General features: G+C 40.7%; 1 protein-coding gene across 1 annotated transcript; it reads right to left on the bottom strand.

The window, feature by feature from the left end:
- Positions 1-1,077: 1,077 nt before the first annotated feature.
- On the bottom strand, positions 1,078-17,543 carry CCNG1 (cyclin G1). Its single transcript, XM_089663567.1, has 7 exons — positions 17,353-17,543; positions 10,084-10,347; positions 8,654-8,907; positions 7,692-7,770; positions 7,038-7,136; positions 4,775-4,977; positions 1,078-3,851 (listed from the first exon to the last, which is right to left on the bottom strand). The coding sequence occupies exons 2-6, from the start codon at positions 10,345-10,347 to the stop codon at positions 4,786-4,788; spliced, it is 888 nt and encodes a 295-aa protein (XP_089519693.1). The 5' UTR covers positions 17,353-17,543; the 3' UTR covers positions 1,078-3,851; positions 4,775-4,785.
- Positions 17,544-17,651: the final 108 nt, after the last annotated feature.

Below are 17,651 nucleotides of genomic sequence, written 5' to 3'. Positions count from 1 at the left end.
CAATGCAGAAGAGCTGAAGGCCGCTATTGAAGCATCCTGGTCTTCCATAACACCTCAGCAGTGCCACGGGCTGATAGCTTCCATGCCACTCCGCATTGAGGCGGAAATTGCTGCAAAAGGGCCCAAACCAAGTACATATGCATGCTTTTACTTTTCAGAGGTCCGATATTGTTCTATGTACAATCCTTGTTTTATTGATTGCATGTAATATTCTAATTTTCTGAGATTGTGGTTTTGGGGTTTTCATGAGCTGTAAGCCATAATCACCACAATGACAAATCACAGCTTGAACTATCTTGCTTTGCATGTAATGAGTCTCATTAGTTTCACCTTTTAAGTTGCATTACTGAAATAAATTAACTTTTGCACGATATTCAAATTTTGAGTTTCACCTGAACAGCCCCAGCTGCTGCCTTTCCAGCTAAGGGGGAGCTGTTGAGTGGTTTTACCAACCCCCAACCACTTAGTGCGAACAAGTTTGATAAGCCAGTATGGAAGAATGACAGGGAGACACTGGCTGTTTTGTGTGAGCATTAGAAATTTTTCTGGACAACTGTTTTACCAGACTGCTCTTAAAAAGGAAGACCAAGATATTTGCCTAAAATCTGGTGCTTCAGTATTGTGCAAGCTTAGTCAAAAATGACAAAAGGTTAATATAATTGCAAGAAAAACAAAAACCCACACATCACAACCTTGTACGTGCTCATTAAGGCCTTTTATGCTGTGAAATGGCTGTTTTTTTCTTGCTGCATGCTTAGACTCCAGGTGCTGTGTGCAAGCAGATCATTGATGTATATTAGGACACAGCTGCTCTTTTTGGTGAGTGGCCCCAAACACACTAGGGGAGATTTACTAAAACTGTAGCTTGCAAAAAACTGGTACAGCTCTGCATAGAATCAAATCTGCTTCTAGGTTTTGTCAAAGCTAGATTGAACAAGCAGAAGTTAAAAGCCAATGGGCTTCCATTTACAGCTGCGTCAGATTCTGAGTGCTCCAGTTTTAGTAAATCCCCCCAATGTGTGAATTAGGTCCTATAATGAAAGTCACTAAATGACTGAAGAAAAACAATACACCAAGTTCTTTTCAATACATTTATTGAAAGGTACATTGCTTAATGCATTAACAGAGGCACTGTTTATGTTGCTCCATTATTTTAGTCCTCCAAAAGGTGCAGACCTACCACTGAGCAGCTTAACTAGTGATGAGTAATATGCCATTTCACCATTGGCCAACTCAAATTATAGACTGCCTGTTTGAACTAAAATATAGCATTTCCCATACTGTACAAATGCTGCAACAGGGCACTTTAGGTTTAAACTACATGAGTGATTTTACCAAGCACAGTCCTTTAAAATAACCTCATTAGGGTCCATCACAGCATAGGTGTACATGAGATCTAAATTCTACTGAACTTGTGGGGAGGGGGGGGGGGGGGGGTTGGCAGCATTTGATCTGTTAGTACTTACATTCTGCATTTGATCTCCTGTACTCAAAACTCAGGGTGCACTGTACAGCAAATGACTGACCAAGCTTCTGGACCTGGGATAAAGGCCTCTTCCCAATATTGCTATACAGTTCATTCAACTGACTGGACACTTTGCAGTGTAAAAACACATCTTGCATGTACTGTGTACAATACTACAATGTACTCTAGTGGAAGCATGTTGTGATGCCATAAAAAAAAAATGGCACGGCAACACATCAATATCATGTACAGTGCATTAATGCACTGTGTTGGTGTGAAAGAGACCAAGGCATAAGGCTAGCACCACTAAGGATGATTTTTTTTTTTTTTTTTTTTATTCGTTTGCAGTATAGCACCCCACATTTTGGGAGACCTGGGCTATATGTACTGCCAACCGGTTGTGCCAACTACTGTAGGATCCAATTTTTTTTTTTAATGTTTTGTCAAATACATTAAAGGCTATGCAAACCTTAAATTAGACCTAGCTGTTAAAAAGTACCCTTCTTGTAAAAGATACCTGAAAAGGTAATATCAAAACTGATAAATGAGGCTAGATTTGCACCCTGCATGGTGTTGCCCTAAAGATACAAGGTGACATTTGTACATCAATTTAGCATATATGCTTCAGTTCCATGTATTCCCTAGTTACAATAATCTGCTGCAAACAGATTTATCACAAATGACAGTACCAGAAAGCCTTAAACACTGTTTTTCCCCCCTCCATCTCCCTTCTGGCATTGGAAGGGTTTTAGGGCATGTACAGAAGCTAGGTTTTCCACAAAGGAATTCAGTGAAAAAAAGATCTTGTCCTATTCACTAGGCATTGCCTAGAAGGCCATGGCTTCATTAAACCAGGTGCAATGAGTAGGAGACAAACTGGCAGGATATCAGAAAACAAAACTGGTAAGGCGTTTCAAAATGAACAGCTAAGGTTTCACCAACAAACTTAAACATGCCTTAGACCTTAAAGTCCATCATGTTCTTTAACAGAGTGTGCAAAAAAGTTTAGTACCTAAAATCCTACACCAGCCCTTATTCACCATAACACAGCAGAGATTTGCCCTCTTCTACCAGGAGTAGACAGTTGTGTGTCGATGCCTTGTCCAGAAACAAGTGCTGTACATTGTTCAACTGCAAAAGGTTTCAATTCCAAAACTAGCACAGGCAGGCAGATATATTAAATATTCAGCACTGCAATGTCACAATAAAAAACAAACAAACATTAACTGAACAAGTAAAGTGCATTATTTTCTTTTTTTTTCAACTTTTGAGATACACAGGACTTCTTGGGTTAACATTTAGATCAAAGATGGCAAACATTCCGTACTCATTTTGCATTGCTAGATTCCTTAGGAGTTGAGCAACCTGAATGTTATCAATCCTTGATGTAAATAGTAGTGTATTTTTCTTGACCTGCTTTTATTAGGGCCCATTCACACTTCAGCATTGTGATGGCGTGCATTATGCATGTTATGGCAACATATTGATGTTCATTGCATTAAGGCAGCCCTTTTCTTAAGAATGAGCTACCACCACACTACAATGAATGACCAACATGCAGGTTGTTACAATGCACAAGTGGGAATGGAATTTCAAGCTAAATTCAGTAGTACTTCCAGTACACTGGTTTCCTCTTTCTATCCACTAAGTTATGAAGTGGCAAGAGTACAAGTCACTGCAAGTAATCAACTGTATATGCTTGACCAAGTTTTCAGATTAAAACATGCAAAAACTAACGTTGCAATGGAGTTGTAGTAACTGGAAACCTATCGATGTTGACATTGTGATTTCTGATCTTGAAATGATTTTTTTATATTAAAGAAAAAAATAATTAAAAAAAAGAAGGAGGCCCAACACTGAACAATCCACCTGATCAGTTTTCACTTACAAAGACTGATTACAAATTTTTTGCAACACTGCTGCAGGAAAAAAAAAAAAAAAAAGTGAGCATTGCAGTGGTGTGGAGAAGACTACCTCAGTGCCTTGGATTTAGAGATCCTTGTAATATTTCTAATTACTATAAAAAAAGGCATGTACAGAAGAAACTGCAGCCATCCTTTGATGCCTCCCTCTTTACAAAATCATGAATGTAGCCATATTGGTTCTCAACATTGACCTTGTAGATTAGTTACTTTGAAGTTCTGCTTATACAGCCTCATTAACAGTGCACATTCACATTTTCTATTACAGTATGCACATTAGAAAGTCTTCAAACTGTAAATATTTCCCTACCAAAAACATTCCTTGCTTAGTTTTTAAGCCAACAATGTAAAAACTAGCTGCCATTTTTCTCTTTAGGCTTCACAGTTGTGCTTTCCAAACAAATGCTCCAAAGTCCATAAAATTATAAATCACATCATTCGTATGACCTTTCCACTTGTATAACCTGTGTAGAAAAAGAACACAATAAAAATGTATTGCCATGTACAAGAAAAACAAAACAAACATTACTTTAAGAATGCATAAACACATTTCATCTTCCAGATATGCCTGCTGTACTATGTACTTGTATGAATAAGTAGCCTGTTCTTTGTATTGCTTCCTTTGTTTAAAAGCCTTGATGATGTTCCTGCCAATCCCTCTACTTTCCTATTTAAAAAAAAAAAAAAAAAAAAAAAAAAAAAAAAAAAGGCTCAACCATACATACACAAAAATAAAATGAGTGTATGGCCAACCTTATGCTAGCACAAATAGTCATTTGATCTGTCATCCTAAACCTACATGCTGTTGGAAGGTTTTTTGAGAATCTGACTAATGTTTGGCATGTCATGGCTTAAACGCTCATCGTTAAGACCACTTCCTTCTACGGATGGTGAAAATAATGGATTTTATTTATCCCCTTGATGCCGACATCACAAATATGCAGCCTCTCAAAAATGGGCTCTCTGTGGGGCTGCATATTTGTGTACCTGTCTTTGCGCTGGGAGCATGCCACACAGCACACTCCCGCACAAAGGCTGGGGTGTCACCGAGAGCCCTGGGTCCCTTTCTAACGATCAGGACCTGGGACTCCCGATTCCAGGTCACATGATCGCTGTACAGCCTGGCCCCACTCCATGAATGGAGGAGAGAAATACATTGTATCTCTAACTCCTGGCATAGAGGGGGGAAGGGAGTTAGTTAAAGAAAAAATTAAATTTTAAGAAAAAAAAACCCACACAGTATAATTCACCTGGCTGTACAAAGTAGTTGTGATGATATGTACAGTTTTACTAACAAATATAAACGTTGCAAAATTGTGCTTCAGCATCAAGATGGTTTTACCCTTAGGCATGAAGGGGTTAAAGAAGCCAAAAGTGTAACAATTACCTTTGACAATATCAGGACCCAGTTTCAGGAATTGTGGGTAAATGTGCTATCTTATAGTAACTGTGCTTTAGTTGTCTTGCTGTGCGACCCGATACAATCCATTTTAGCTTTTGCACATTTGGCTTTGAACATTTGCTTGAAGAATACTCTGCAAGGCACTTTGATACAAGCTCTTTCCAACAGAACAAGTCTCTGCTGCTTATCTATGGGTAGAGAAAAAAGTAAAAAAAAAAAAAATTATTTCTATGTTTTAAATTACAAGTAGACAAGCATGAAGCACTAGCTGTGCTAAAGCAGACATGTAAGGACTTATCAAGGCAAGACTGTTCACATTTTCACAGATTCCCATTGCAGGCTGACAGATAAAGTGAACTTTTATAGAAAGTTACTCTGCTGTCCTCCAAATTACAAATGACCTTTTTTCTTATACACGTCATTAAAAATGTTCCAGGAGCAAAAAAAAAAAAAAAAAAAAAAAAAAAAAAAAACAAAAAAAAACAAAAAAAAACCAAAAACCACAAAACAAAAACCACACAAACAAACACCACTTATTGGACAAAATAAAAATCTATAAGTTACTGGACAATAGTTTATGAATTAAGGATTGCATCAGATGACACATGACAGGCTGGTTTTAAGCCAACTGTATATAGCAGCCACTCAACCAGGATTCTGAAATCCTAGGGTTCCTCCAGAAGTTGTTAGGATTTGTATGCACTGTAGCAAATTGACTTCCCATCTGATGGTGCCTGCATAGTTCCAGGGTAAGCTTGCCCAAACCCCTCCCTTTAAGCTCTTGGCAAAGGCACATCCATACAAGTTACATAAATACTGGTACATTAATCAATTTGTAAATTTCTAAAATGGGATTATCCTTTAAAGTAAAAGGTAAAGTTACACCTTTATGCAAGGATGAACAAGGCCTTTTTACACAAAGGGTCCTATCAGGTCCACCTGTCAGTTTGACAGACTTAAATCAGACCCTCCATTCTCCTGCACAAACCAGCAGGCGTAAACACTTTCACAAAAACACCCACACCACACAGAAGGGGAACTCTATTTACATCCACCGGTCCATAGAGCAAAGTGGGCCAAGTCCATGTCCTCTGCAGTCTGAGCAGACAGACCAGTCATCTACCCATTCTGCTCTGATCCCCTGCTGATCTTAAGGATGCCCACATAGATTGAAAGGGGCCTTTAAAAAGCAAAAGCTTAAGCATAATCAGTGCGGGACCCAAAGTCCTTTTGCTGAAGCATCAACCAACCTGAATATCCTAGGTTTCCTAGTCTTGTGATTTACACACCTACCACACTGCATAGTCATCACTCAGCAACTTCTTGGTTAACTTCATTTATCAGTTGTCTGCTCACTCAATATTGATCATGCTCACTGAAAAGTTAATTGGTCCAGTAAGCAAGTAGACAGGTGCCACTGGAAACCACAAAGCTAATCCAAAGACAGGGATGTTCACTTGGTTTAACTTGAACCATTTCAAACAAATGAATATAAAAAATGGTTAACTGGCCCATTGAAAAGGGCTCCAATATTTCCCAACTCAGCTTTAAACAGTACTTCCCTGCTTACAAGACAATACATCAGCAGTGTGGGGATTCCACTTCAGTTTTCAGACAGGTGATGAAACATCAGGGGAATCTTAAGGTGGAACAGGAAATATGGGCGTCAACTGCCCATTCACACCTGTATGTTTAAGTGGCTGGATCACAAAACCAAGTTAAAAGCAGAGCTAAAGCTGCGGATACTCACCTTAGCTTCAACAATTGGATGTCTGCAGTATCCTGTACCTGTCATTCTAGAAGCTGGGTATTTGGATTATGTAACTCCTGTGCAGGAATTCATCTTGGCACACAGGCACCATGCACATCTAATGGAACAGTGTTCCATCGGCTGCTTCCCCAGGGAATAACCACGCTGGACCAGGAAGCGACATCATGCACAACGCTTCTTGGTCCATTTCCAGGACAGCAGATCTGTGAATGAGTGGGAGATTGCATGTCTTTGCAGCTGTTTGAAGGGCTTCATAGTCTCATGCCCTTCCATGTAAAAGGAAACAGTCAGCATGACACCTGGATGGTATAGCAGCTGGGAACGTTTTAAAAAAAAAAAACAAAAAAAAAAAAACCAGACCTGTTCCCAGTGCAGTGGTTAAAGAAATGAAAAATCTTAAGACTGTTCACATCTATGCAGATCACTGCGTATTTTAGCAGTTGGCCTGGAGTGTAGCATTTTTAGTCAAAATCTTACTTTGGAATGTTTCTGTAGCGATCCCATCATATCTGTCAGTTCATGCAACTTCTGTTCCTGAACTTCAACAGCCAAAATTGACAAGGCCAACACAGAGGGCTGAGTAAGAAAAAAACAAAATGCTTGATCTGTAAAATGCATTGCATCTCATGTTTGACAACTATATTTCTGCATGTAAATGAAAGAATCAACTTCTGCACTACAAAAAATAAAAAAAAAATAAAAAAAATAGATATACATGGCAGCTGCTAACGCCTATTGTGTTCCAACAATGACCACTTAAATACATGGTGTCGAGCTGCCCCCGTGACTGAAATGACCATTACGCTACATGCTGTTACTGACATGTATGCACATATAGCAACAGTATTGTGAAAAAATTGTATTACTACAAATTCCACATTTTTGAAATTCAGTAACTGTATTTAGGGTAATACCACATTTCTTCACAATACTGTGAACTTCATGTATGCGCATAGCAAGAGCACATAGGGTAATCGTCCTTTCAGTCATGGGGTAGTGCAAAACCATTTTATTGCTTATAAATTTCTGCATGGAATAAAAAAAAAAAAAAAAAAAAAAAAAAAGGAAATAAAAGTGTGATATACAGTGTATGTATACTAAATTGCATGTCCCACCTCTTCAATGACTCACCTTTGCTTTGGAGAATCCAATCTTACAATGACAAGCTTTCAGATTGGTTTCAAGTCTCTCTAATGTAAATAGCTTTTGCCTAGGAGGAAAAGAAAAATTTTTTTTTAACACCAAACATGGTGATAAGTTGTGCCTAATGGAAATAGAACACTAGTTGTAGGTGAGTGCAGTGCTTACTATTGTACTCTTTGGCACTAGGATCTTTGTTTTCTATAATTAACTCTGTACAGTAATTTTATTGTGACGGGTTCCCTTTCGTAAACAAAACATACATATTTGGGCTGCTAAGTAATGTAAAATTCAGCAGATTACTAACTATATTGTTTAAATTTTAAACAGATCGTCTAGGATTAAGACTATCAATGATCAATGTAAAAAAGTAAACCTATATTCAGAATGTTTTAATCAGTGTAACCACAAACACCTAAAAGCACCAACAGTATTAATAAAAACCACCAATACCTAACTGAACACAATCTTAAAGCAGAACTCCAGGCAAAACTGTTTTTGCCCATGCAATGCAGTGGGGCTGTGCCCGTAATGCACAGTTGCACTGCTTTTTGGTTCTAGGGGAGTGGACAGCAGAGATATTTAGATGGCCTATTGGTCTTGTAAAATGAACAGCTCTTGACATCAGCATGCTCCACAAAACAGGAAAAGTCCACTGCTGGACCATGGGAAAATTGCAGTTTTCCAGAGGATAGACAGTCAGGCGAGTGAGCTTTGTGCTCACCCCTAGAAAAAACAAACAGTTGACCCATGCAGTGGGGGCACAGCTCCACTGCATGGAGAAATAGAAATTTTGCCCAGGGCACTGCTTTAATTTGTTTAACTGCTTGCAGCTGACCGCACGCATATATTCGTTAGGCCTTAACGCCAAAAGGCCACATGCGTAAACCCCCCCCCAAAAAAAACAAAACGTGGGTTAAAAAAAAAAAAAAAAAAAAAAAAAAAAAGCTTACCTTTCACTAGACAGATTCGCATAAATAAGGGAATGGTATAGGTGTAACAGGTTTAATGCAGTTGTAGCTTTCACTTTCCAGCCCAACTTTTCAAGCACAATCTTCTCCATCCGCATCATGTCAAAAACAGTGAACTTGTACTGACTTATTCTGATTAGATCTGTTGCCAGGGGGACATTTCTCTCCTCTTCTGTGGCTTTTACAGCTAGATAGAAGCAGGTGAGGCCAACACAACCTAGATGTTTTGGCTGCACCTACAAAAGAGGGAAAGAATAAGTATTTAGGTGCATTTCTGGGCTCAATAAAATCACTCCAAGCAGTAACACAAGGCCCCCTTCACACTATTGCACTTTAAAGCTAGTCTGAGCTAAGCTGGCCCAAAGTGAACAATTTCTATTACTGAGTAATGTAGCGCGTGTGTGTTTGTTAATGTACTGTAGCAGCACTGACTACATACAGCAAGCAACCCTGTTCCAGAAGCTGTACAGACGACTTCCCATTAGCTGCTGGATAAAAAAAAAAAAAAAAATATATAAAACCCACACACCCCACAAGGCTTTTCCTGAATGCCACAGAAGCACCAAGCCTGACTATCCAATGCCAGCAGGTGGAAGGTTACTGTACTGTAAAACCTTATCCCAAAAAGGAAAACTATTGCTTCAACTGAATATAAAGTGTGAGCTGGAGTTTGGCTTCATTTGGTTATTGTATTTAAATTCGCCAGTATATTTAACACTTCTCCCTCCAGACTCAATGCTGCTGTCCTCATTCCTCCAGAATTAAGGTCTCATTACTACAGGTAGTGTGTGTTACTGGCCAGATCAGCAGGTAAAACAGGGGGGGGGGTTGCTTGATTGGCAAGCTCCAATATATTACGTTCTGAGTTCTACACTGCTTTAAAGCATTCACATATGTACATTCAGAAATAAAAGGCGCCCATGTAAAAAAAAACAAAAACAAAAAACAAAAAAAAAAAAAACCACTGAACTAGCTACAAATTCCACATAGTCATGCACACCTGATTGAGGGCACCATTTCTACAGATATTCTTGGTTTTTGCTAAACGAAAGGCCCTGTACATATTAAAGCATCACCTAAGGGAAATTTGGGGTACCAAGGTTTGTCAGTTTCATGGGCATGTCAAACACCATTCAAAAAAAAAAAAGATTTAAAGTTTGCTCTGGGAGTGAAATCACATTCACAGTCAGAAATTCGAGAACATTCTTTCATACTGCTCTTCGGAATTTGTTTTTGACTGAAGTGACGAGAAAATCTGAAGTGACCCCACTAACAAATCAAATTAATGTTCTTAAAAGTGAACACTTTCTAACAAACTGCTATTGTATGGCCAGCTTAATGTTACTAAACAGACATCAAACACAGCAGTCCAGTACTGGCATCTACAATGTTTTCAGATTCAAACTGCTTACCTTCATTTTAGCTAAAAACCGGTCCAGAAGGTTCACAGATAAGGAGAATGTCTCTGTATTGAAACCAAAGAACTGAGTTAAGCTAAGCAAATCTTTCACTTCAAAGTCACGAAGTTGGGCAGTCATCCGGAGGCCATTGTCGTGAGTCGTTTCAATCAGCCGCAAACCACAAGCCTTTGGTTGGCATTTCAGCTCCTGTTCCAAGAGTGAGTTCAGCTGGTGAAGCAGGTCCTGAGCTTCTGATGTTACAAGCGTGTCAATCATCTGAAAATGCAAGCAGCATTGAAATAAGATTCAGCAGTGTACTGCTCTAGTCAAAACTGTCTTCAAGGGCTTAAAATGCAAACTAGATTCATAATGCGCTTGCTTGCAAACCCAGTGTACGTTAACAAGATCCAGTCACAAACTTGCGTTACTAAACCCACAATAGTAAAATCAGTCTGTATATGCATTTAAGGATTCTTGTTGTACCTCCCTGTGGAACCTAAAGGGTTAATCCTCTGCATTGTGGTAATGCGGTTTGATCCTGATTTCTCTGATGCTCCCCCCCCTTATCTCCTGATAAGAGTGTGGAGACACTAGCAATACACACCAAACTGAGCATGTGCAGGTTTTCTTCTTGGGAGAGTACATGTGATTAGCACAGGGCCAATCAGGATTGCAGACAGAGGTCCTGCATTCTTAGAGCAGAAAAGCGCCTCCTACAAGCTTTGACATGTGCTCTGCTGGACACTGATGGAAGTCACAAGACTGCTCTAACTGCTGATGAGAAAAAGGTATTTAGCAGTTTATATTTACTAACACACACACACACACACACACACACACACACACACACACACACACACACACACACACACACACACACACACACACACACACACACACACACACACACACACACACACACACACACACACACACACACACACACACACACACACACACACACACACACACACACACACACACACACACACACACACACACACACACACACACACACACACACACACACACCCTTTTTAAGCACCAAAACTACAAAAAAATACAAATTTATTGAACATAGTAAATCAATGAAAAAACAATGTTTTCGGTGATAATTGATGTACCATGTTCCATAAAATTTGTATTTTTTTTATACAAGATTTTTTTTTTTCCCTTTTTTAGTTTTGGTGCTTAAGTCACTTCTCTGTTTATGGCACTTTAAACCCAAATTCCAGGTATAGATTTTTTGCATAGTTGCATTGGTCCAGTTTGGATCAATACAAGTATTTATCCACCATGAAAATGTGGAAACTGGAAATCACTGGAGTAGACAGCTACTGCCAAGTGAAAATGGGAGGGTTTGCTCAGAGAACACGAAAGCAGTTTTACGGACCTGATCCTCTGTTCCTGCAGACTCCTGTGCCGCTAGACTGGTCCCTGCAATCTTTCCCCAGGCTGCGGCTGTCCAAGGTCCTCGGATATCATCAAGATTAATTCAGGGACCATAGCCATGCACAGGATGTGAGACCACCAAAGGACAGTCCAACACCAGAGCATAGGGGAGCACAGTCTCCCAGAGAAGTGGAGGATCAGGTAAAAAAAAAAAAAAAAATTTTTTCTCCTTCCTAGACAAACAAGAAGCTAACCCTTGCAATGTGGGTCTCCTGGGATCAATTCTCCACTGGGATTCGCAGAGTGGCTAAATACCTGTGTAAGTGCAGCCTTGAGGTGGAATAAGACTTGACCTTTATGGTATAGTGATCAAAAGCATAGGATTGTAGTTACACATGGCCCCTGGTTATATGTGCATGTAAAGCAACCCAAAGGTCGCTGGTAAAACATTAGGTTTAAGGGCTCATTCACACTTGTGGATTGCTGTTCAGAGAACATATAAAAGGTGGTGAGGAGGTGCTGAGCCACCTGTTAACCCCTTGATCTCCACAAGTTCTAAAACCATGTGCATTGCACTCAGTTCCAGGGCGTTTGCAGAGCAGCCCCATTCATACAACTCTTGTTGTGGCTGTGACGCAAAGCATCATGTGTACACCCCTGGCTGCTGCCTCTGCAGCTAAAGGAGGAGAAATTGGGAGGCAGTACAAAAGCGACTCAACTGGGGTTTTACATGGATTGTAAAGGATAAGTGCACCTTTCTGAACATATTCCATAGGGTATAACATTCAGTATCAGACAAACCCCCCCCCTTCCTCCTTGTGGCAGCGAGCCAGGGATCTTCCCCACAATACTCACTACCCAATACTCACTACCATATTTTAAAGAGCGTGGCAGTGCAAAGCTCCACTCACTTGGCTGTGCCATTGATTCACAGATCTCTATGAATCAATGAACTAAAAGTAGTGATAACCTTTCTGGCTGTTGGCTTGTAGCTTTCAATGAACTACCATGGCACTGTTGAGCAGTGGTAGTTCTATTCTTCCTGTCAGTGTAAAACTGCCTGCTTTTACAAGGTATGGGTAGACAGCTCACTCTGACAGTCTTCAGGAGATCTGCTGATCACTGGTGCAATGCTCAACAGGCTCAAAACAAAAATAGTAAATGCAGTTACACAAAACCACAACACAAAACCACAACACAAAACCACAACACAAAACCACAACACAAAACCACAACACAAAACCACAACACAAAACCACATTATTTTTTATTAAAAGGTGAACACAAGTAAATAATCGATTAGCACTTTGGGCAAGGGTCATTGCGCTATACACCGGTTATTTGCTCTGATTGAATTGTAGACCTGAATATTTGGAAATACTGGTTGGGCCACACACCCCCCTATCTACAGAAGACTTCAAGCACAGTATGGTGATGAGACATCCAGCTGCAGTAAGGCATTTAAATGGTGTAATTGCTTCAAAGATTGGCATACATCCGTCAGGGACAATCCCGGCCATGGTGGTTCCCAACCCACAGAAGTCATTCCTGAGAACATTCAGCACGTACACCTGATCCTGGAAAAATAGATGCATAACCTGTAGTGAAATTGCAGAAGAGACGAATCTCTGTTGGAACAGTGAACACCATGATGACAAAGTGAAGCAGGTTGTCCTAGGATGGTTCAGGAGTACTGACAAGTCTATGCCAAAGCTTTCTAGGCATTAGTTAAATGCTGGGATAAGTTTATAGCAGTGTTTCTCAACCTTTTTTCAATCAAGGCACCCTTTAAAATTATGGACAGTCCTGAGACATTTAAAATTGTGGAAAGTCTTGAGGCACCCATAATTTTAAAGGGTGCCTTGGGACTGTCCATAATTTTAAAAGGGCACCCCATTCTAAAATGTGAAAAACTATTCTAATAGTTTTATATAACGCAGCAACATCCAGACATGTAGGACACCCAACGTTAGGCTATTTATTCTTCGAGAGCGAACACTTTTGCTCCCTGGTGCCGACTAGTATTCCAATGTTTCTCTTCCCCCTCAATTTTTTTCCATCACTGAGTTAATGTGACCCCAGCACTGATGGAGAGGGGCAGGGGAGGGTCAAACTCCAGCTGACATCCTCATCAACTGATAATGTAATTGGTTGTCAGGACACCGGAAGCTAGAAAGTCGTAATGGTGCACAATGAAAATTCACGACTTTGTAACTAAAAAGCAGGCTTGTTCCAACCACTGGCTTGTATACAAGTTTTGGGCAATTTTTAGACATTTTGCTAAGGCAACCCTGAAGAAACCTCAAGGCACCCCAGGATGCCTGGAAACCCTGGTTGAGAAAGGCTGGCGTATAGCCCTGGCCAAACATTGAGAACACCACAAATATTAATTTACCTGCAAGGAAATACATGCACTCATTGCTTTGCTGTGAAAAAGGGATTCACAGGCAAGGCTATTGCTGCTACTAAGACTGCACCTAAATCAACCATTTGTCGGATCATGAAGAACTTTAAGGAGAGATTCAACTGTTGTGAAGAAGGCTTCAGGACACCCAAAAAAGTCCAGCAAGCGCCAGGACCGTCTCCTAAAGTTGATTCAGCTGTGGGATCAGGGCACAACCAATGCAGGGAATGCTCAGGAATAGCAGCAGGCAGGTGTGAATGCATCTGTATGCACATTGATGTGAAGATGGCCTGCTGTTAAGGGCAGCAAAGAAGTCACTTTGCTCCAGGAAAATCATCAGGGACAGACTGATATTCTGCAAAAGACACAGGGATTGGACTGCTGAAGACTGGAGTAAAGTCATTTTCTCTGATGAATCCCCTTTCCAATTGTTTGGGGCATCTGGAAAAAACCTTGTCTGGTGATAAAGGTGAGCGCTATCATAAGTCCTGTGTCATGCAAACAATAAAGCATCCCGAGACCATTCATGTGTAGGGTTGCTTCTCAGCCAATGGAATGGTCCCACTCAACGTTGCCTAAGAACACAGCCATGAATAAAGAATGATACAAAAACATCCTAAAAGCAAGTTCTCCCAACCATCCAAGAACAGTTTTGTGATGAACAATGCCTTTTCCAGCATGGAGCACCTTGCCATAAGACAAAAGTGATAACAAAGTGGCTTGGGGAACAAAACCTCAAGAGTTTGGGTCCATGGCCAGGAAACTCCCATTGCGAACTTGCGTGTGAACAAAAAAAAAAAAAAAAAAACAAACCACACACAAATTGACAAACTCCAAGCACTGATTAAACCGTACTCTCCGCTCCTTGCAAGAACTACTACTCTCTAGCTCTGCCTCCCATGCTCATCTCCAGAGCTTCTCCCATCCTCTGGAACTCTGTACCCCAATTTATCAGACTGTCACCTACTCTGCTCACTTTTAAGCGATCTCTGAAAACCCCATCTCTTCAAGGAAACCTATCCTGCCCTCAGCTAATAATGGAATCTTTTACTCTTCCAACCAGTCCATCCCCCAGTTACTACCTTTCGTACCAATAGCCCCTCTCTCCTAGATTGTAAGCTCCAAAGATCAGGGCCCTCCTATCCCTCTTGTAGTGAACTGTATTGTTGCTGTATTGTCTCCAGTTATATTGTAAAGCGCTGAGCAAACTGTTGGCGCTATATAAATCCTGTATAATAAGATTGCAAGAATAGGCTGCCATCAGTCAGGATGTAGACCAGAAGCTGATTGACAGCATGTCAGGGCGAATTGCAGGTCTTAAAAAGAAGGGTCAACACAGCAAATACTCACTGCATAAACTTGATGTAACGGTCAAAAGCCTTTGACACTTCTGCAATGCTTGGAATTACCATAGTAACATCTGACAAAGAATCTAAACACACTGAAGCAGCAGACTTTGTAAAAACTAATATTTGTATCACTGTTGGCCAGGGCTGTATAAATGTAGCAGGGGAGTATATAAAAAATAAATGCAGTTTTCACTCCTTGAAACTATATAAAACACAAAAGTCCCAATTTGACTTAAATGCCCCTCCTATAATGTCTTTGATAATGCAATAAAAGAATACTCTGTATAATTTGGCATGTTCTATTCTAGATGCTTAGTCAAGGAATATCTTTATATTTTGATCCAAGTAAAGAGGCGAAGGCTATCTGCCAACAAGCTTTTTCCCATGTCAGGGTTCTGTCTGACTAGTCTGCAGTATATGATCAGGCTCTATTGAAAAGCAGCAAGGCATGAAGAGATGCAGCTGCTGACACTGTTGTACTGTGCTGGGTGCTCAGCCCCCTCCCCCTTCCTCCATAGCAAACAGTGATCAGGCCTAGACAGAGAACACAGCCTGTCACTCCAGCACAGTGCAGCCACGCCTCCCTACTGACAGCAAAGACAAACCACGCCCAGACCTGAGGTTAGAGAACGAATAGGACAGATCTGTCAGCCACACCCCCCTTTTCCTCCATCTACAAAGGACAAGCCTAGGCTTGTCCCCACTACTGCCAATACTGATCACTATGGAGGCCTAATCACACCACAAATGAATATAAAACTCCCATAGAAGATCACATCAGAGGAGGAGATCGTTCTAAATCCTTCTATAACTGATCTGCCGTAGAGACACGAACACGATCTAATAGCTGTAACCCCGGCCCTGTCATTGTAACAACTGATCGGAGGATACAGGACTGACACACATCGTATGTATGGGGACAGTCACACCTCCCCCATACAATCCCATGGTAGTAGGAAGGAAATCGCTTCTCATACTACCGAAGAATGCAGAGGAAACTCAGTGATACCATCACAGTGCAGCTCCCTGTGCTCAGGAGCTTACAATCTACAATGATGGATTGGAGCTTAGTCATTAACACAAAAGAAAAAAAATCCAATAGAAGCCCGATCCCTGTTCCCAAGAGCTTGCAATCTACAATGATTACAGAGCTTAAACTAATAAAACCCATCAGAAGGATAAACCCTGTTCCCAAGAGCTTGCAATCTACAATGATTATAGAGCTTAGTTAAACTAATAAAACCCATCAGAAGGATGATCGCTGTTCCCAAGAGTTAACAATCTATGATGGAGTGCCATTTCGTTTTTTTGTCTTGTGCTAACGACAAACATCCAATACATCATGGTAGATTGTAAGCTCTTGGGAACAGGGATCAGCCTTCTGGTGGGTTTTATTAGAGTAAAACTATAAATCATAGTAGATTTGTGTTAGCCACCAATCAGATATCGGATCTCTGGTCCCAAGAGCTTATAGTCTACAATGCTGGATTGGAGCCTAGTCGTTATAAAAGAAATAATCCAATAGAAGTCTGATCCCTGTTCCCAAGAGCTTGTAATCTACTATGATGGATAGAAGCTTAGACAGTAACACAAAAGAAAAACCCAAACAGAAGTCTGATCCCTGTTCCCAAGAGCTTGCAATCTACCATGATGGATAGAAGCTTAGACAGTAACAAAAGAAAAACCCAATCAGAAGTCTCCCTGTCCCCAAGAGCTTGCAATCTACCATGATGGATTTGAGTTTTTTCCTTTCGTGTTAAGGACTAAACTCCAATCCATCAAGCTAGATTGTAAACTCTTGGAAACAGGGATCAGATAACACAAAAAAAGGGATATCTGATCTCCGTTTCCAAGAGCTTACAATCTACGATGATTTAGAGTTTAGTTGTTAATCTAATAAAACCAATCAGAAGCCCGATCCCTGTTCCCAAGAACTTACAATCCACAATGATGGATAGAAGCTTAGTCGTTAACACAAAAGAACAAACCCAATCAGAAATCTGATCTCTGTTCCCAAGAGCTTGCAATCGACAAGGACAAACGAGCTTCCTTCCAGAACTATGTATCATGAAGCCATAGGAATAGATACATTCCCTATACAGAGCGCTGAGTGTCCAATCAGAGGGCCCGGCTCACCTTGTCTGGGGTGCGGGAGGTCGGTCTCTTGGGAAGTTGCTGTCTAATCTTGTCCGACGTTGTGACGTCTTCTAGAAGAATATTTTCTTCATCTACTACTAGAAATAAAGGCGACGGTTAGATGAAGCTTCCCCCACCCCAAATAAAATGAACCCCTCCAGATCCACCTTCCTCAGCTGACTGAGGGGGCCAGCCCACCGCCGGCGTTTATATAGGCCGGCACAGAGCCAACCCCTTCCCTCTGCTATTGGTCCGCACTTCAGGCTGTCATTCACCATTCCACCGTCTGCGGCTGAAGC

The sequence above is a fragment of the Staurois parvus genome, unplaced genomic scaffold (genome assembly GCF_062004578.1).
Source record: "Staurois parvus isolate SC_StPar_1 unplaced genomic scaffold, SC_StPar_1.0 ptg000006l, whole genome shotgun sequence".
NCBI lineage: Eukaryota > Metazoa > Chordata > Amphibia > Anura > Ranidae > Staurois > Staurois parvus.
This window is presented reverse-complemented; position numbering and strand designations above follow the sequence as displayed.

Coding starts and splice junctions, on each gene's coding strand:
- CCNG1 (XM_089663567.1), bottom strand. CDS start 10,347: ATGATTGACACGCTTGTAACATCAGAAGCTCAGGACCTGCTTCACCAG. Junction 7,771..8,653: donor GCGAATCTGTCTAGTGAAAG/GTAAGCTTTTTT, acceptor TTTTCCTCCTAG/GCAAAAGCTATTTACATTAG. Junction 4,978..7,037: donor CGCTACAGAAACATTCCAAA/GTAAGATTTTGA, acceptor CTCTACCCATAG/ATAAGCAGCAGAGACTTGTT.